At 41.6% G+C, this 21,938-nt stretch overlaps 1 protein-coding gene across 2 annotated transcripts in view; it reads right to left on the bottom strand.

The window, feature by feature from the left end:
- Positions 1-21,938, bottom strand: part of TTC39C (tetratricopeptide repeat domain 39C) — a 102,369-nt gene that overhangs the window by 53,773 nt on the left and 26,658 nt on the right. For both annotated transcript variants that reach the window (XM_045164021.1, XM_045164022.1), the window contains exons 2-3: positions 4,297-4,345; positions 894-1,022 (exon numbers count right to left, since the gene is read on the bottom strand). In XM_045164021.1, the coding sequence (XP_045019956.1) occupies positions 894-1,022; positions 4,297-4,345 (178 nt within the window). The remainder of the gene's footprint in view (positions 1-893; positions 1,023-4,296; positions 4,346-21,938) is intronic.

Genomic DNA, 21,938 nt, shown 5'->3' with positions numbered 1-21,938 from the left:
ATACAGAGTTTGGGGAGAGAGGAATCGAGAACTCTGGCTCTTCTGCAGACTCAGGGAACGGTACTCTGGGCCCATCTGTGGCTTCCTCATGGGAGACCTCATAAGCCAGAGCAGAGGTGAAGCCACCTGGAGCGACATAAGGGAGCAGAAAACACAAGCAGCTTTTGCTGTCTGAAACTAACAGACTGGTTTGTCAGCTAAACATGTGGCATGTGTGAGACCCCTGGGTGCTCCAGAAACATCAGGGGTTACGAGGACACCTCTCTAAAGTCTAGCGCTTTTGCACGGAAAATTAAAAGGAAAAAAAAAGAAATCAGGAAGAGTGGATTATGATGTCATTGTGACTATTTTATTACCCAAGACCAGGAAGGCCTGGGGAAAAGGAGGTAATAGCTAAATTCCTGAATTATGCCAAAGTGCAAAATATGAAATACATATATGAAAGCCGCATGACAATCGTCCTTGCCACACAGCGGACTGTGGAAGAGATAATGTTAAAATACCAGGAGAACATGCACTGAAAAGTTCTAATGACTAAGGGGGAGTCTACTGATTTAAGAAACATGCTTTAGGAACTTCCCTGGTGGTCCAGTGGTTGGGACTTCACCTTCCAATGCAGGGGCTGTGGGTTCGATCCCTGGTTGGAGAGCTAGGATCCCACATGCCTTGGGGCCAAGAAACCAAAGCATAAAGCCGAGGCAATGTTGTGGCAGATTCAATGAAGACTTTTTAAATGGTCCACATTTAAAAAAAAAGAGAATATGCTTTACATAATCAAAAGCTGTAAGACTCACTCAGTGCTTCAGTCATATTCTAACCACCAAAAACCAAGTAAATGAAGAATGTTCTAAGTAAGAGGCACATAGTTCATAATCTAAAGACATAGTACTTACATTCTTCTTAATTTTATTCTTGATTGTTTCAATTACTCCAGCCTCTTCACTTTCACACAGCTTTTCTGTAGTTTTTAAGTCATCACATGCCAACTGCATTTTTTCTTCCTCAAATGTCATCATGGCATTCTTCCAAAGAAAGAAATAAGGAAAGAATGAATGAATCGTAAGTGTCTGAAAATTTAGGCCAATTTATCACAATACAACTCCAAACTAGGAGGGGGGGGGGGAAGCCATCTAAATGACTTATTCCTAGTAAAAGAATCAGAATGCTACCACATACACTATTCATTGAAAAAAACATAATCTCAGTATGAAGCAAGAACATATCTCCATTACACCAGCATGAAAAAATACACGCTTAACACATGTCCTTGCAATTACTCTTCTACAAGTTTTAGCTATTAAACACAGTAACAGTAAAATTACTGTATACAATTTCTGATTGGCCCACTTACTTCAGCTTCTAGAATAGAGACTTTCTACCCATGCATGGGATCCCTGGGTCCATCAAGCACAGCACAAAACGCTAATGAAACATCAGCCAGCAGGTACTCTTTGAAAACTATCGGTCTTTTCAGGGACAGCAATTCCAATGGATTCATTTATAAAGAACTCATTCCTTATTGTTCCCAGTGAAAAATTCCCACAGACAGCTTGTTTCCGAGCACCCAATCCTGGTAGACTTTTTCAGGCCACATTGGGATAGAAATGATCACTTCTTTGCTGAAAACCTGCTATTTTCCCCCAGAAGAATTGAGATTTCTGAGATGAATGGGCTACAGGGGCAGAGACAGGACACCGGGTTCTTGGAAGGACTTGATGAACTCACTGTAACTAGTTCTCCACCTCCATCCCATGCAACCTGCCCACTCTGGTATCCTAGGCCTTCTCTGTATGACTCTAGACTACTTTTCCATTCCAGCCAGACACTAGCCACCTTTGCCCAAGCCTTCCTCCCTGCTACAGGCTCCCTCCCCCACCCACCTCCTCCCACCCAGCAAGCCTTCTGCCATGTCTCCCTAGCATCCTTCCTTGCTACATGGGTGGGTACCATTTATGACCCCTACCCAGTACCACTTTCCTTAAGATCTGAAACTATGTTGCTAACAGTAGGCCTTAAGAATTGTTAAAAAGATTTATTGTATAGCTGGTAATAAGAATAAAGAAGCCCGAATGAAAACCCATGTCACCAGAAGCTGGTCTGGTGCCTGTCACTGGTGCTGCAAGGCTGCAGACAACATGCCCCTTTGGTGAGCTTTTTCTGTCTGGAATCTAAATGCTTTCTCCATTTTACCTCTCTCAGTCTCTACTCAAGATTTTTTTTTTTTTTTGCAGTTATATACAGGATGCTGCTGCTGCTGCTGCTAAGTCGCTTCAGTCGTGTCCGACTCTGTGCGACCCCAGAGACGGCAGCCCACCAGACTCCGCTGTCCCTGGGATTCTCCAGGCAAGAACACTGGAGTGGGTTGCCATCTAATTCTCCAATGCATGCAAGTGAAAAGTGAAAGTGAAGTCGCTCAGTCGTGTCTGACTCTAGCCATCCCATGGACTGCAGCCTACCAGGCTCCTCCGTCCATGGGATTTTCCAGGCAAAAGTACTGGAGTGGGGTGCCATTGCCTTCTCCTCTATACAGGATACTTTCCTTAAAATTATGTTTGAAAGTAGTTTGTATGATAAGTATTTCTGAAAAATAAAAGCAGTCAATTTTCTGCATTGCCCAATTTACTTTAAAACCTAACTGCAACCTATTCCCTCAATTCCTAAATACTAACAACATTCAAAACCACAGTAGAAACTGAGAAACTTTAAGTCTGCTAAATTAACTTGTCTTCCAGTCCACATTTATTCAATAGTTTTAAACTTTTGATAAATAATAATAATAAATAATAAACCTTTGATAAACCTAATAAAAGTTTACTTTCAAACTTTTATTATCCAAAGTCTGACTATTTTCTTTTCAACTCTAATGCATTTTTAATTTTTGGAAACTGAAAGTGTCTCAGTCCTGTCCGACTCTTTGTGACCCCATGAACTGTAGCCTGCCAGGCTCCTCCATCCATGGGATTTTTCAGGCTAGAATACTGGAGTGGGTAGCCGTTCCCTTCTCCAGGGGATCTTCCCAACTCAGGGACTGAACCCAGGTCTCCTGCATTGCAGGTGGATTCTTTACCAGGTGAGCTACCAGGGAAGACCTCCGATCTTTCAATTACATTTTTATTTTAAAAACGATTTTGCTTGGAAAAAATATAATACTCTAGAAAATATAAGCATTTAATTTTTTAAATTAAGGAAGGATAGAACTGGACATGGAACTGGACATGACTGGTTCCAAATTGGGAAAGGAGTACAGTCAAGGCTGTATATTGTCACCTTGCTTACTTAACTTATATGCAGAGTACATCATGAGAAATGCTGGGCTGGAAGAAACACAAGCTGGAATCAAGATTGGCGGGAGAAATATCAGTAACCTCAGATATGCAGATGACACCACCCTTATGGCAGAAAGTGAAGAGGAACTAAAAAGCCTCTTGATGAAAGTGAAAGAGAGAGTGAAAAATTTTGCTTAAAGCTCAACATTCAGAAAACTAAGATCATGGCATCTGGTCCCATCACTTCATGGGAAATAGATGGGGAAACAGCGTCAGACTTTATTTTTTTCGGCTCCAAAATCACTGCAGATGGTGACTTCAGCCATGAAACTGAAAGACGCTTACTCCTTGGAAGAAAAGTTATGACCAACCTAGATAGCATATTCAAAAGCAGAGACATGACTTTGCCAACAAAGGTTCGTCTAGTCAAGGCTATGGTTTTTCCAGTAGTCATGTATGGATGTGAGAGTTGGACTGTGAAGAAGGCTGAGCGCCGAAGAATTGATGCTTTTCAACTGTGGTGTTGGAGAAGACTCTTGAGAGTGCCTTGGACTGCAAGGAGATCCAACCAGTCTATTCTAAACGAGATCAGTCCTGGGTGTTCTTTGGAGGGAATGATGCTAAAGCTGAAACTCCAGTACTTTGGCCACCTCATATGAAGGTTGACTGATTGGAAAAGACTCTGATGCTAGGAGGGATTGGGGGCAGGAGGAGAAGGGGACGACAGAGGATTGAGATGGCTGGATGGCATCACTGACTCGATGGATGTGAGTCTGAGTGAACTCTGGAGTTGGTGATGGACAGGGAGACCTGGCGTGCTGCGATTCATGGGGTCACAAAGAGTTGGACACAACTAAGTGACTGAACTGAACTGGTCTCATACGTGTTGGTGTATAGACAAAAGTTATATTCCAGTTTAAACTGCAAAAGATTTTCCACAAGAGTGTATCTATACAGCCAGTAACCATTAAAAGACAGACATTATGTGTTTGCTTCCTTCCCACCACAACCTCTTCCCACATCAACTTACCAAAAAACTGACAAAGCTGGCTCCAAAACTCATTAACGGGCTATGATTTCTGTTAAGAAAACAAAGTAAAATTAAAATTACTTTCTTGTAAAAATTTTAAAAACATTTGATATACCAGGATCACTGCAGACTCCTAATAATTATTTAATGTAAGTTGTTAAGGTCTTCAAGTCGATTTAATTACCCCAAGAGTAAAATTAAAAAGGCACAGAAGTTCACAGATCTATCAGGACAGAACCTCCCTCTCATCTGACTCTTCAAAGCAAGGAGAACAAGGTCATATTATAATAGATGTTGCTTTAGTAAATCAATCTGATATCTGGAAAAATGTGGCCAAAGGAAGATTATTAACATTTATTATTATTTTTTTAATTTCTCTATATTTTAAAAACTGAAGTACAGTTGATTTACAATGTTTCAGGTACAGAGCAAAGTGGTTCAGTTCCACATACATTTTCAGATTCTTTTCCACTGTAAGTTATCACAAGGCACTGAATATAGTTCCCTGTGCTATATACAGTAGATCCTTGTTTATCTATTTTATATATAGCAGTATGTATGTTAATCCCAAATTTGTAATTTATCCACCACCCCACCCCACCCCCCTCACCTCCCCCCCCCGTTCATTTTCCTCTTTGGTAACCATAAATTTGTTTCCTATATCTGTGAGTCTATTTCTGTTTTGTAAATAAGCTCATTTGTATTGCTTTTTTAGATTCCACATACAAGTGATATCATTTGACATTAATATTTGCTTTTAAAATGCAAAACATGCTCAAAAGTTAGCACACATAAAATATTATTTTCAGAGTAGATCAAAAGGTTTTATAACAAGCCAAACTCACTTATACCATGCAAAGAACTTTTAGAATGCCTCATGGAGCCAGTCACCACCCTGCTGTAAGATACAGTCATTATCCCAATTTTATACATATACAGCCAGATCAAACTAGTACAGAAATCCAAATCTCTGTAAATGGCACTAAAAAGGAAAGCAAATTGTAACAGCCTTCTTAAAAATAATGGTCCTGGCTTTTGTTATTATGTAAATAATAACAAATAATAATAATACTTATTATAAACAAAGGCACAAACAATGTATTTAGACAATCCCCTGTAGGAAATTTAGTCTATGTCCTATGTAACCATGTGTGTGTTTGGGGGTAGGAAGGAAATGGCAACCCACTCCAGTATTCATGCCTGGAAAATCCCATGGACTGAGGAGCCTGGTGGGCTACAATCCATGGGGTCGCAAAGAGTTGGACATGACTGAGCAACTTCTGTGTGTGTGTGTGTGTATGGGAGGAAAAGTGTGCCCATTTAGATGGATAAAATGGCAACCCACTCCAGTACTTTTGCTTGGAAAATCCCATGGATGGAGGAGCCTGGAAGGCTGCAGTCCATGGGGTCGCGGAGGGTCGGACACGACTGAGAGACTTCACTTTCACTTTTCACTTTCATGCACTGGAGAAGGAAATGGCAACCCACTCCAGTGTTCTTGCCTGGAGAATCCCAGGGATGGGGGAGCTTGTTGGTCTGCTGTCTATGGGGTCTCACAGAGTCGGATATGACTGAAGTGACTTAGCATCAGTTAGAACTGGACATGGAACAGACTGGTTCCAAATAGGAAAAGGAGTACGTCAAGGCTGTACATTGTCACCCTGCTTATTTAACTTATATGCAGAGTACATCATGAGAAACACTGGGCTGGAAGAAGCACAAGCTGGAATCACGACTGCCGGGAGAAATATCAATAACCTCAGATATGCAGATGACACCACCCTTATGGCAGAAAGTGAAGAGGAACTCAAAAGCCTCTTGATGAAAGTGAAAGAGGAGAGTGAAAAAGTTGGCCTAAAGCTCAACATTCAGAAAACGAAGATCATGGCATCTGGTCCCATCACTTCATGGGAAATAGATGGGGAAACAGTGGAAACAGTGTCAGACTTTATTTTTTTTTTTTTGGCTCCAAAATCACTGCAGATGGTGACTGCAGCCATGAAATTAAAAGACGCTTACTCCTTGGAAGAAAAGTTATGACCAACCTAGATAGCATATTCAAAAGCAGAGACATTACTTTGCCAACAAAGGTCCACCTAGTCAAGGCTATGGTTTTCCCAGTGGTCATGTATGGATGTGAGAATTGGACTGTGAAGAAAACTGAGTGCTGAAGAATTGATGCTTTTGAACTGGGGTGCTGGAGAAGACTCTGGAGAGTCCCTTGGACTTCGAGGAGATCCAACCAGTCCATTCTGAAGGAGATCAGCCCTGGGATTTCTTTGGAGGGAATGATGCTGAAGCTGAAACTCCAGTACTTTGGCCACCTCATGCGAAGAGTTGACTCATTGGAAAAGACTCTGATGCTGAGAAGGATTAGGGGCAGGAGGCGAAGGGGATGACAGAGGATGAGATGGCTGGATGGCATCACTGACTCGATGGACGTGAGTCTGAGTGAACTCCGGGAGTTGGTGATGGACAGGGAGGCCTGGCGTGCTGCGATTCATAGGGTCGCAGAGTCGGACATTACTGAGCGACTGACCTGACCTGACCTGAGTGATGGGTGAAGAATCCCACACCAGCACTCACAGCCAAGAACCAGCTGTAACACACCTCCCGAGCATGCAGGGCAGGCTCCATCCTCCCAACTCTGCACCAGCCAGGTCAGAGGTCAGTTTTCCACTCCACGGCTCTCCCCTAACATGTCATGACAGACTCCCATCTCGCAGTATTATAATCTGGATTGTGTAATCAGGGTCCTCTCCAGAATGCTATTTTCTGCCTTGTCCCCCTCATCGTCATGCCTTACACACAGTGGGCAACCAACAAAGACAAATCAGTGATTCAATGCAAGAGCTCCGCCTTTCAGAAACAGACACACTTCAATCAGGAGTTGAGCAGCCCGGCTTCCCCCATCCTTGCCTGCTCCCTGCTTACACATCAGCCACTGTCCATGAGAGAAACCAAAGAAGCTAATCAAGAGCCTAGTGTTGCTACTGCTACATTTGCTTCTTGTTCTGGACTAAAATTAGGTTTCTGGGAGCCAAGGCTATTAATGATTCATGGTGCCCTGGCCAAGCCCTTAGTACTTCACATACCCTCTTCTCATTTAAGTGACAAATCAGCCCAAGAGAAACATTTTTCCCTCCTTGAGGTACTATCTCCATAAACCCCAGGGCACCGAGGTGCATTAGCCACTTGATAATGAACTGATCGAGAAGCAGGAATCTTCCTGCTGCCCTTAGCCTGGTGCTGTATGCACTTCATCTAACAAGAGTCCCTTGTTGCATTCACCTGATTTTCTTTAACTCAACATGATCCAGGTGATCATGTATTAATTGAGCTCCTCTAAATCAATCTTGGCCCCTACATGTGTTTCTACATAAAACTGATTCAATTTGGAGACTTGGAAATGTTCTCAAAGAGTGCAAGGATCATCACTTCAACACAATGCTGGTGGCAAAGAAGGAAAGGTGCTCGTTTCTACAACAACAATAAAAAAGTGTGAGGAGGAGAGAGCTGCAAGGGAGCTTGTAAATTACATATAAAACAACTGGGACGTAAGAGACATATAAAACCACAAATACAAATTCGTGTGCATGCCTAGTCGTGTCCAACTCCTTGCAACCCCATGGACCATAGCCCACCAGGCTCTTCTGTCCATGGAATTTTCCAGGCAAGAATACTGGAATGGGTTGCCATTTTCCACTCCAAGGGATCTTCCTGACCCAGGGATAGAACCCACATCTTTTTCATCTATATCCACACATACACTAGCAACAATTACAAAACGAAACCTAAAAAATTATCAATCACAATAGCACCAGAATATTAATAGTTAAGGATAACTCTACCCAACATGCACAACACTGCTATGCCCAAAACTCACAACAATAAAGAAAACGAAAAATCTAAGTCAACATTTTGCAACAGTGGCACTCTTAACATTTGGGGCCAGATAATTTTGTTGGGGAGCTGCTGTACTATGCATTGTAGAATACTGAGCAGCATCTCTGTCCTCTACCTACAAGATGACAGGAGTACAAGCCACTGCCTCCCTCTACACACTCCACCCCCAAAGGCTCTGACAACAAAATGTCTCTAGATTGCCAAATGTAATATCGGGACAAAATCAACCCTAGTTGTGAAACACTAATATAAATAAAGAGACATCCAATTCTTACGGATTGGAAGACTCATAATTGAAGAGATAGTACCTTCTCCAGAGAAGGCAATGGCACCCCACTCCAGTACTGTTGCCTGGAAAATCCCATGGATGGAGGAGCCTGGTAGGCTGCTGTCTATGGGGTCGCACAGAGTTGGATACGACTGAGCGACTTCCCTTTCACTTTTCCCTTTCATGCATTGGAGAAGGAAATGGCAACCCACTCCAGTGTTCTTGCCTGGAGAATCCCAGGGATGGGGGAGCCTGGTGGGCTGCCGTCTATGGGGTCGCACAGACTCGGACATGACTGAGGCGACTTAGCAGCAGCAGCAGCAATACTTTCTCTTAAACTGAACTGCGGCTCCAATACAATCTCAAGCAAAATCCCAGGGGAGGGTGTGTTGAAAAGTTGATTCTAGAATCTACATGGAGATAAAAAGTGCTCCATAACTAAACTAAAAATATACATGGAAAAGCAAAATACTTAGAATGGCCAAATCAAATCTGAAAGACCAACAAAGCTGTAGATTTACATTACCCAATAACAGAACTGAATTAAAACTGAGAATCTCTGGTCACTCACAGGAGACTGAAAAAGGCAAATACACATATTCAACAAACAGCTCATCTTGAGACCACATAAAGAACATCCATGAACTAGTTTAAAAAAAAAATGACTGGCAACCCAGTTTAAAAAAAAAAAAAAAGGGCAGAAGTCTTGGACAGGCACTTCACAAGAGAGGATATCCAAAAGTTAATACGTATATTAAAAAGTGTTGAAAAGCACTCATTATCAGAGAAACACAAATTAAAACCAAAATGCTGCTGCCGCTGCTGTGTCGCTTCAGTTGTGTCCGACTCTGTGCAACCCCATGGACTGCACCCCACCAGGCTCCCGCGTCCCTGGGATTCTCCAGGCAAGAGTACTGGAGTGGGTTGCCATTTCCTTTTCCAATGTGTGAAAGTGAAAAGTGAAAGTGAAGTCGCTCAGTGAAGTCGCTCAGTCGTGTCTGACTCTTAGTGACCCCATGGACTGCAGCCTACCAGCCTTCTCCGTCCATGGGATTTTCCAAGCACGAGTACTGGAGTGGGCTGCCATTGCCCTCTCCGAAAACCAAAACGAGATACCAGTATATGCTTATCAGACTGGCCACACTTGTAAGGACTGGTAATAATACCATGTGTTAATGAGGATGTGGAGTCTCTGGACTCTAAAAACACTGCCTAGCAGTATTTACTAAAGTGATATGCCTACTCTACTAAACCCCATCCACACTTCCTCCCCCCACCCCCATCCACATTTCTGATCTACTAATCACAGGCCTATCTATGACTCAGTAAGTTCACTCCTAAGTATACAAGTACAACAGAATTGCATTATTATGCTCCCAAAAGACATGTATGGTTTTTTAATAGTATTATTCTTAGCAGCCTCAAACTGGAAACAATTCAAATGCCCATGAACAGCAGAATGGATCAAATAATCGCAGCAGTGGACGAAATAGTTCACAGCTGTGAAAACAAACTAGTGCTGAAGGTAAAAACATGAATTAATCTCACAGATGCAGAGTGAAGGAAGTCAGATATACAGGAGTGTATACTGAGTGATTCCACTTACGTGAAGTTCAAAATCACTATTCTGACCACTAATGATGACAGATTGCACAACAGCGGTACCTTTGAGGGGGTACTGACTGAGAAAGAGCCCGAGGAAGGATGCTGCGATGTTAGAAATATCTGTTATCTGGATGTAAGTAGTTAACACTGTGATATTTACATATTCTTTACTATATGGAAAGTTTTTCCTTATGAAAAAAGGAAAATTCAAAAAAAATAAATCAGATAAATGATCACTGATATGTATTTGATGCTATTAGTGAATCAGTATTAATTTTTTAGGTATGAAAATGGTATTATTCCTACATTTTAAGGACTTTTTAAGAGATGTATATAAAAGCATTTACAGATGAAATGACAGCTGAGATTTGTTTCAAAAATAATTTGAGGTAGGAGAATTAAAAGTCAGCACAAGTATACATAAAACATGATTTCCCATGACTTGATTAATGCTGCCTGATTGGAACATGGGAATTGATTAAACTATTTTATATACTTTGGAAGCTATAGGCTATTTTTCAAAATAAAAACTTAAAAAAGCATAAAAACACTCCCCAAAGGTGATGTCTTTTGGAATTGTTTGATGAGAAGGATTCTAATAATCACTGTCATAGTTTGCTTTTTGAATATGAACCATCAGTAATAAAATGACTTAAAATTTTCTGTCTGAAGTCTCTCCCAAAGGTGGGAAAACTGTTAAAAACACAAAGATGCAGTGGATATTCTGTTTCTAAATTTATGAACATTGCCATGGAAATTCAAAAACAACAAAGTTTCTCCAACATATTAAAAATTGGATTGATGAAGACTGTTTCTTAAAATACAGTGGGAGGTAATATACATATTTGATTCTCAAAGGAATATCCTTCCATTAAATACCTATAACTAACCGAATATGCTTTTTCAAATGTAATTTTATCCCCTAAACATGGTGGCAAATGGCTGGAGTTAAGACTGATTTTTCTGAAAATGTCTGGTATTCATATAATGTTACGTTCTTAGAATCCTCCAAAATTACTTTTCTCCCCTTCAAATGAGTGGGGAAGCTGGACTTTGTGTATTATCAAGGAAATATGGGTCCATCTGAACTTCATCAGCCCATGGCAGTCACCCTCAAACCTGAAGACTGAAGAAATAGTCACCTAAATTCAACCCCCTACCCCGACTGCTCTTAAAAGGCCCGTGCCTTTTCTGTGACCCATGCTGTTTTCAAAATCACAGTCCCAGAGGATCATAGGGGTCAAACAATCACCCATCAAGGCATCACTAAGTGCTTCTCTAGAAGCCTCAAACCATCCTTCAGAGACACAATGTTTGCTAACAGGATCAGTGATAGCCTCTGCTCTGACCAGTATTTTCAAACACAGGCTTTAAGGAGACGAAACTGATTCAGCGTTTCACTTGTCTTTCTACAAGTAAAGTAAAATAATGCCAACAGAAGAAAAAAAGCTAAGTCCATGAAGTCATTCACTGCAGCATTATCCAGAATAAGAAAAACCTGGGTGGAAAAAGTAACTGTCTATATAGAGAAAAAACTTCATGACGCTGAATTTGGCAATGATTTCTGTGCCAAGAGACACAATCAACAAAGTGAAAAGGTAACCTACGGAATGGCAGAAAATATTTGCAAATCACACCCGACAAAGGGTTAACATCCAGACTAAATAAAGAACGTCTACAACTCAACAAAAATAGTGAACAACCTCATTAAAAAGTGAGTCAAGGACATGAATTGATATTTCTCCAAAATGATATACAAGTGACTAATAAGCACATGACAAGTTGCTCAACACCACTAATCATTAGGGAAATGCCAGTGAAAGCCACGACGAGATATGACATCACACCTGTTAAAATGGACACTATCAAAATAAAAGAAAACATACTGATACAAATGTTGAAGAACATGGAGAAATGAGAACCACTGTGCACTGAGTGGCGATGTAAAATGATGCGGCCACCACAGAAATCAGTATCACAGCTCCACACACACAAAATCAAAACAGAATTACCACGTGACCCAACAATTTCACACGGGTATGCACGCAAAAGAACTGAAACCAGGAACTCAAATAGATTTTTGTATGCCCATATTCTAGCAGCATTATTCACCGATAACCAAAGGTGGAAGCAACCTGAGTGTCCACTGATGGATGAACAGATGAACAAAATGTGGTGTATATAAACAATGAAATACTATTTGACCTTAAAAAGAAGTAAATTCGGACACACGCTGCAATATGGATGAACCTTCAGGACACTATGCCAACCGAAATAAACCAGTTATGAAAAGTACTGTCTGATTTCACACAGGATACCTAGAGCAGTCAAATTAGAGACAGGAAGTAGAAGGGTGGTTGCTAAGGCCTGGGGGTTGGAGAGAACGAGCTGCTGTTGTTTAAGGGATATGAAGTTTCAGTTTTGCAAGATGAAACGAGTTCTAAAGATGGGCTGCACACCGATGTGAATGTACTTAAACACACTTAACTGCACTCCTAACAATGGTTAAGATGGTAAACTTTATGTTATTTACCACATATGTTTATTTTATTTTACCACAACTAAAAATTTTCTGAAAATGGAAAGACGTCTACAATAGAAAAGATGAGTCATGAAATAACCAGATGGAATATTATCACCTAGAAAAATGCCTGACAGAATTTAACATGACAACAAAAGTTCTGTGTACATTATGTTCCAGTATGTATAAACAGTAAAAAAAAAAAAAAAAAAAAAAGAATATTGGTTGTGGGGGAGGGGCAATAAGATTAAAGGTGATTCTGTACATGATTAATGTGTACATCGGGGAATAAACAGTCATGACTAAAGATGCTCTGATCACCATGTGTGCCTCCGTAATGTCACTGCAGACTTTCTACACTTAGACACCTTTTAGAGAGAAAAGTGCATCATTTAAGTCAATTTACTTGTTCTAAATACTCCCTGTGTTTCAGTCATTGCTTTGATACAATTTCTCAACAGAATATATATATATATATATATATATATATATATATATATATATCAATCACCCAGTCAATCAAACAGAATAATGGGGCGATTCAACAGCAAAACAGCCCAAACCTGCTTACATGGGAGTGAGTTACTCACTTAGTGACCAGCTGTAGCCCAGAGCGCTGTTAACACAAGGCTAATAGAGAAATGCCCACCCCCCCCCCCACCCCAGCCCAAAGGAAAGAGAGAAACTTATATGAGGGGACTCCCAAACAGTTGGATTGTTTTCCAAAAATAAATGCAAATGACTTGGATATTGCTTTTCATATTAACTACTTAAGCAGTGTAAGATCTTAAATGCATCCCTTTCAAAATAAAGAAAGGAGACTGAAGAATTGATGCTTTTAAACTGTGGTGCTAGAGAAAACTCCTGAGAGTCCCTTGGACTGCAAGTGTAGAGAGAAAGTCTGCGGTCAGTCCAGTCAGTCAGTCCTAAAGGAAATCAACCCTGAAAATTCATTGGAAGGACTGATGCTGAAGCTCCAATACTTTGGCCACCTCATGCAAAGAGCTGACTCATTGGAAAAGACCCTGATGCTGGGAAAGATTGAGGGCAGAAGGAGAAGGGGGAGGCAGAGGATGAGATGGTTGGATGGCATCACTGACTCAATGGACATGAGTTTGAGCAAACTCTGGGAGAGAGTGGAGGACAGGGAAGCCTGGCATGCTGCAGTCCGTGGGGTCGCATAAGAGTCGGACACAACTTAGCAACTGAATAGCAACAAAGATATCCAATAGAACCACAATTTTTTTTTTTGCCATTTGAATGAATTATCTCATTTTTTTCATTTTTAATACTGAAATCTTCCATCTAGCTAACTCCTCCCTACAACTTGTAAGAAAAATAATCAGTAAAAAGCTCAATAGGAAGGAGTTTTAATGAAAGCTGAGTTAAAATCTAAAGCACACTGAAGTCCGTACTAACTGGATTAAGTCTTGAAATTCTTCGATTTCTGGGGATGCCAACAACCTGAATGTAGACCTCACTTAATTTGTACTTGTGGGCCCCTGAGTGATTGGCTCAATTTTCACTGCCCTGTGTTTCAAGTTCTCTAACTTTGAGTACACTGTGAGCACAACAGCTAAGACGAACTTGATTCTTCTGCAATCAATTATGTTTCCCAAATATACCGATCTTACTTTTTTTTAAAACCCTACTCAGAAATGGGAAATTCTCCCAGTGAGTTACTTGGAGGTTTCAATCCTAATTCAAGGACGTGGCAGCAATAATATAGACTGGGATATCTAACCTTCCCGAGTCAAAGATATGAAACTGTCCTCACTGACTAAAGACACTGAAAGTTTTCTCTGTTCTCATACCATGAAAGTGAGGAAGAACAGTGACGTTCTCAGCAACTCATTCACCACCATGCAGTCAACAAACATGGCTAAAGAGAGCATGTGCTGGGTGCAAAAGAGGGCCCTCAGAAGCAAGGAAGGAAAATCTCTAGAGCACAGGTCTAGCAAGAAAAGTACCCTATTCCCTCAGATGTTGACCAAGGAAAACAGAATGTGAAAGGATTTTTCTTGACATGATTTGCAATAGATAAGGATATTTTTCAAAAGGAAAATCTAATTATTCTGAAAGCACTTTAGTTAAAAAGTACATGCTTCCTTTACATGTGATATACAGCATCCCTAGGTCTCCTATAGGATCAGAGTGCATCAGTGGAATATTTCCCTTTGAAACTTTTTACAAGCTGGAATATAAAATTCATGATCTGGTTTTTCTAGAAAGAAATCACCTTCATAGGAATCCCAGTGGATCTATCCCATTCACTAAGTATCATCCCCCTGACAGATCTGAGAATTAGGAAGCCGGTCCACGGACCCCATTGCTCCACTTCTTCTAATTCTCCCTGATAAATTTCCAATTTTAAAGCAGCTTCCTGTAGCACGCAACCACCTCTGAGCCTGCGCAGTGAGGGACTGAAGTGTCAAGTTTATCCCAGCCAAATGATAAGGAGAGTGATTAAGAAATCAGGCCCAGGACTTCCCTAGTGGTTAAAAACCCACCTGCCAGTGCAGGAGACATGGTTCAATCCCTGGCCCAGGAAGATCCCACATGCTGCGGGGCAACTGAGCCTGTGTGTGCGCCACAACTACTGAAGCTCCCGTGCTCCGCAACAACAGAAGCCCCTGCAATGAAAAGCCTGCACACCACAATGGAGAGAAGCCCCCTGCACACCACAACTAGAGAAAGCCCAAGCGCAGTCAAAAATAAAATGAAATTCAAAAAAAAAAGAAATCAGGTCCAACAAAAGCCAACAATTTACTACCAGAGTCAAAGAAACAAGCAAGGCTTTTCCAGGCTGCTCTTCATTTTCATCAACAAAGTTATTTAGGTGAAAACTATGCATTAACTTAAAAAACAGATGTTTAATTTTAAAATCATATACGCAGGTCATTAACAGTCTGTAATTTAAAACTAAATGAAAAATGACCTCTTTTATACACAGTGTTAGAGGAAAAACACTAATAAACTTTGGGTCATTCTTCCATACAAACTATATTTCTTAATACCAAGTATACAGTATATTGCACTATGCATTAGAGACACAAATATAAACACAAAGGCTCATGCCTCTTCATGGAGCCCACACAGTCCAGTTTGGCTGCTAGAAATATTCCAAGAACAAATGGTGATAGAAAGCGAGTGGATAGTTAATTTTACTCAAAGTCATCCTTTGTCATCATCCTTTTCAAGGATGAATGAGGTGTCCTTGAATATCACATTTGATGAAATCTAACAGAGGCTACTTGCCAACTCTGTCGCTTTCTCTAGCGTTTCTTAAGAGGATATATTAATAAGACTAATTGCATCTCTGCATTTTAAGTCTCTGCAGAGTGCTTGCTATTTTATATTTATCTCATTAATCACTCATTTGTTTGAATAAGTGAAAGCTCCCCAAGGTTGGAAGCCCATCTTCGCCAAGTGCCAATGCGTTGAGCTTACAGGACAGAACCTAGCAGATCACCGGCCTCAATCCATGCCTGTCTAATAAACCCACCACCCATCTCCCACGAAGTCCACGCTTCATGCCACTTCATCTGATGGGCCTTCCTCCACAGGTTCTAACAAATTCCCAGAAATGACACTGTTATCAACTCAAGCCCATAAAAACTCTGCTCTAAAAAAAAATAAACACGCTTGCTTCCTTGATCAGAAGACAGCAGTGGAGGATTTCACAGAAAGGCTCTACTCTTTTTCAGATACAATTTATAGTGTGATTCTAGGGCGATGTTTTAGCTAAAGGATAGCCTGTCTCTAAAAACATGGATCCTCACAATCAATCATTCAGCTGATGACTTTTGATTTATGAGCATTTGGATCAGGTCTGATCTTCTGTTCGGACTTGCGTTTATCGTCTGCCCACTCTTCTTAGGGATTTGGGAGTCTTCAGCGCTCCCTCACCCGGCCCCAGGGGCTCCCCACTCAGGTCCAGGAAGGCCGCCAGTTCCCAGGGGGCCGTGTGTTCAGCAACATTTGCACTCACAGCCACTAGGGTGGCTGACTGTTTACTTTTGTTACATTGACTGCTTGTGATGTGGCCTTGCATCTTATCAGAAAATGACCTTGCAATTCACTGCCTGGTGCCAAGAAACCATGAAAGACTCTCTCTGGAGTGAGAGTGAAGTGAGGCCATCAGATTGCAGTGGGGCATGGGAGGATTTCTGGGGGCGAGACTCTGGGGCTCCTCCCCACATAGGGGGCAGCAGCAGCAGACAGTCTGTCTCTCCCTACAGCTTGCAGTAATTATCTACAGGTAGACAGAATGAATGAGCCCCTCTACACAGCACTGAGAAAATAACTGGGCCCTTGAACCTGACTTCCTACAGACAACAGTCCCAGGAAAATCTCCTAGGGACAACTGTCCCAATGGATGCATTTCTAGCCTGTTCCTACATGAAGAATGCATCCCCGTGCATATGGCAAGACACCCCTCACAGCCACTATAGTAATTTAAAATACAGACTTGTTCTACAATTACATGGCAAAACACAGGACTTCACTTTTTAGGCTTGTCTCTGGTATCCTGCGAAGAAGAGCTAGTGGATTCAGGGGTGTATGTCTTAGTCTTGGGATGAAGGGCAATTTGGGGACCAATTACAGAAGAGAAATGGTGAGCAGGATGCAAGACCCAGAGCGCTTAGCTGGTGGGGGAGCTGGCAGCCTGGAGAACTGAGGGCCGCCCTCCCAGTATCCCCAGCACCCAGCCAGTGAGGCCTGTGACCCCAAAAGCCAAGTGAGAGCCAGGGAGAACAGTGTGGCCCCAAGTTCCCATCTTTCAACTTCCAAATGATTTCTTGAGTTAGAATTCACTGGTGTAATGAATGCTCAGTCACGTCCGCCTCTTTGTGATCCCATGGACTGTAGTCCACCTGGCTCCTCTGCCCATGGAATTCTCCAGGCAAGAATACTAGAATGGGTTGCTATGTGCTTCTCCAGGGAGTCTTCCCAAGCCAGGGATCGAACCCATGTCTCTTATGCCTCTTGCACTGGTGGGCAGATTTACCACTGCTCCCCCTGGGAAGCCTTAATTCACTGAAAAGGTCTAATGAATATGACAGACTATTGAGCGTGGGATATTTAGAATGGAAAACATCTACATAAAAAGTGTTTGAGACAAAAGCAGGGAAACTTTTTACATGTCTCCATTCCCCCCTCCCCCGCCCAGTTTTCACTTTAACCCATAAAATTTCCAAATAAAGATAAACTGTGAGAAGGGACTGTCATGCTCTGTTGCCTTGGGCTTTCGCACACTCCCTGACCTTCCCTTTCCTCACTGGCCCCTGTTCATCCTCCAGGCCTTGGTCCAGAAGGTGCTGCCTCCAGGCCACCCTTCCTGGTCCCTCTGGTCAGGCTAGTGCCCTTCTCTGGGCTGTCGCTCTTCCTTAGCCTTTGCCCTTCAGAATACTACTCACACACTAATGTATCTTTTCCCACCAAATGGTGCCCAAACTGGGCTGCCATCTAGAATGCCATTCATCCACTGAATAAATGAGTGAAGCAGTGCAAACAAGCTAAAGAATAACTAAAAGAAAGCAGAGAAAGTGATATCTGCACGTTGAGTTATGTCAAGGGTGAAATTGTATATCTCCTTTCATGTTGCCAACCTATTCTGCTAAGTGGAGAAATTCATTAAACAGTGGCTGGCTTAGGGAAGGTAAAATGTAAGTATTTATTGATAAGGGCAACAAATAAGGGATTGGTCTACATAAAGAAGTGTCTTTCTCATACTTAAGAAGCTACTCCTGACAACAGGATTCATTCTTGCCTTTCTTGTTGTAGCTTAGTCGCTAAGTCGTGTCAGACTCTTTGTGACCCCATGGACTGCAGCACGCCAGACTTCCCTGTCCTTCCCTATCTCCCAGAGTTTGCTCAAATGCACGTCCATTGAGTGGGTGATGCCATCTATAGTCTCTAGTATAGACAAGATACTTAAAAGTGATTTCTTGCCTTCCTTGTTCACTCACCCTAGAAGCATATTTCTTAAATTATTCACCTCTAAGACTCTAAAAAATATTTATGGTGATATCATAAAGGCGGATTCTGAAAGTAAAACTGCTTTATTATGTAATTATAAATTTTCTCTTGAGTTGGCAAACATCTTAGGAACTTCACAATCACGCACTGGTACATTCCTTTCATAACTGCATTTAATTTTTAACAATCTGAAATTTAAATAATCACTGTGGTTTTCACTAAGAGCACAGTCTACAATAGGAAATAACTAATCTGTTTTTTGGGGTTTGGTTCAGCCCAAACCCCAAAAGAACTTCCTGCTTTGAGAAGCCCACTGAAGATAAAACCAAATTCAAAACAGCAGTCACTGATACATCCCATGAAAGCAGTATCTTAAATTTCTGTGATGATTTTTTAATAAACAGAATTACAGTACACAAAAAGAAAGCAATATTTACTCAAATGTGTGCATGCTTAGTTGTGTCCGACTCGTAGTGATCCCACGGACTGTAGCCTGACAGGCTCCTCTGTCCATGGGATTCTCCAGGCAAAAATACTGGAGTGGGTTGTCGCGCCCTCTTCCAGGGGATCTTCCCAATCCAGGGACTGAACCCACATCTCCTGCATTACAGGTGGATTCTTTACCTCTGACCCACCAAGGAAGCCCATTTACTCAAATGAAGTTACAGCAAAACTGCTGCCCCAGAAGAATAGATATAGAAAAGACTACCTCTTTTAACCAAAACTTCACATGGAATTCAAATGTTTATCCCATCATTCTTTTTAAATCAACAAGCAATTCAAATCGAAATGACAGAGCCTTTAGATTTCCTACTCATCTTGGCCTGACTGCCTTCAGGCTGTGTGCAGCTTTGCATAAATGAAAACGGGCAGCCTGTAAAAAGAGCTCATTTGTTTAAGGAAGTAAGAATAGGGCACTTAACGAAATTTAACAAAATCAATTCACTCTCACAACCCCTTAACTATTTGTGCAACTATGTCTTAACAGTTTACGAAGTATATAAAAACTCCAAACCTTCATTACATTTTAGAAAGTGCATGTATTTCCAAATTCACTGGTGTGTTAGTCTCACACAAATTATTAAACTATAATGCTGTATTTTTATTTCTATTCTAGTAAAGGCTCTATTAGACCACAAAATCATATAAAAAGTAACAGATTAAATCTGTCTACAAAAAATTCTGTTCAATATCAGAATGAAAACATTTTTTTTTGCCAAATTAAAAATGCTGTGCTAATATTTGGGAAACCTCAGATAAAAACAAACAGACATAAGAGACTACTACAAACAACTATATGCTAATAAAATGGACAACATGGAAGAAATGGACAAATTCTTAGAAAGGTACAACCTCCCAAGTCTGAACCAAGAACAAATAGAAAATATGAACAGACCGACCACAAGTACTGAAATTGAAACTGTGATTTAAAAACACTCAAACAAAAGTCCAGGACCAGGTGGCTTCACAGGTGAATTCTACCAAACCTTTAGAGAAGAGTTAATGCCTATCTTTCTGAAGCTATTCCAAAAATTACAAAGGAAGGAATACTCCCAAACTCACTCTATGAGGTCACTATCACCCTGATACCAAAACCAGACAAAGATATCACAAATAAATAAATAAATTTATAGACCAATATAACTAATGAACATAGATACAAACATCTTCAACAAATCAGTAACAGTCTGAAACCAACAAAACAATGAAAGGATCATACACCACAATCAAGTGGGATTTATTCCAGGGATGCAAGGATTTTTTGATATTCCCAAATCAGTATGATATATACCACACTGACAAATTGAAGAACAAAAATCATATGAACATCTCAAAAAAAGGCAGTGTATCAACTAAATACGGTTAAATGAATAAAACGGTGTTCCATTTTCATATCCTTTCTCTTCCCCTGTGGGTCTGGTCTCCAATAAAGCACTATCAACATTATATTCTATAATGATCTCCTATGACTTGAAATATTAACAGTAGGTGAGATTTCTTTCAATAGTTTTATCAAACATTCAAATAAAGCCTCACATAAGCACTTTAGAAATGGTCTTCTTGGCATTTATTACAACCTTTCAGTAAATAAACTTAATGTGTCATAAAAATGTTTTGGTTATAAAATGTGTTTTAAAAGTCACAAGACGACAGTATGTTGAAAATTTGCTTCTCAAGCTTTACTTCACATTCAAATACTGCCTTTTAATGCAGATTCTCCTTCGGGTGGTCTGGGGTGAGGCCTGAGATCTCACATTTTAACAGTCCCCTCAGTGATGCTGATGGTCCCCAATCACACTCTGAATATCAAAGTCTTAGAGGCAGTGTGCCTGCAATGCAGGAGACCTGGGCTGGATCCCCAGGTTAGGAAGATCCCCTGGAGGAGGGCATGGTAACCCACTCTAGTGTTCTTGCCTGGAGAATCCCCATGGACAGAGGAGCCTGGCGGGCTACAGTCCATGGGGTCACAAAGACTGAGCGACTAAGCACAGAGGCACTGTTAAAATTGTGTTCCAACGAAGCCGTTGAAGTTAACAATGCTGAAGACTCCTGTGAACTAAAATACTCTGAATTCTAACGTCAACCTTTTAGAAAGGAAAAACTGAACACTGTTAGTATCTCCTCCCAGAAGTAAAGAATTCTTGTGTTTACTAAGGCATGCTTTGTTAAACCAAATTTAAGCTCCTCTTCCCCAAAGTATTTCTCAGTCCTTCCACTGCGACAGCCAGCTCCTCATCTTCTGGCCTCTGGGAGCTGAGGGCCCTGTCTTTCTGTTCCTCCCCTCTTCCTTTCACACCAGCCTCCACCTCAGCCTCACTGTCTCACTGTCTCACACTGGCCTCCCCCAGACTTCCTGCACCCTCATCTTCCGGCCTCTGGGAGCTGAGGGCCCTGTCTTTCTGCTCCTCCCCTCTCCTGTTCCTTTCACACCAGCCTCTACCTCAGCCTCACTGTCTCACACTGGCCTCCCCCAGACTTCCTGCACCAAAAAAGCAGCCTTCCCTGGGGACACTGTAGCATGCACCCTGCCCCTGACCACCAACCTCCGTCCATCATGCGGCAAGAACAAACTCCTGCCATGGTCCCCCAGCTGTCCGGCCCTCACCAGCTCTTTCTCAGCTCTGCACCTCTGCAAGCCCTCCACCCCCTCACTGCTGGTCTCCTCCTCTCAGCCTCTGCATTTTCTCCCCTCTCCTCTTCACACCCGACGCCAACCCTGAAAACGATCCCACTTTTCCCAGGGTGTCTCTCTGTGACCTGTGCCTACGGCAAGAAACCAGGATTCCCAATGTGCTCCATGGCTCCAGCTAACTTGGTTATGAAGCGCGCACACACACATGCAAAACTGTTCTTTGCATC

This window comes from Bubalus bubalis, chromosome 22, assembly GCF_019923935.1.
Source record: "Bubalus bubalis isolate 160015118507 breed Murrah chromosome 22, NDDB_SH_1, whole genome shotgun sequence".
NCBI lineage: Eukaryota > Metazoa > Chordata > Mammalia > Artiodactyla > Bovidae > Bubalus > Bubalus bubalis.
Note: the sequence above shows the minus strand (reverse complement) of the source record. Positions and strands in the feature narration are given on the sequence as shown.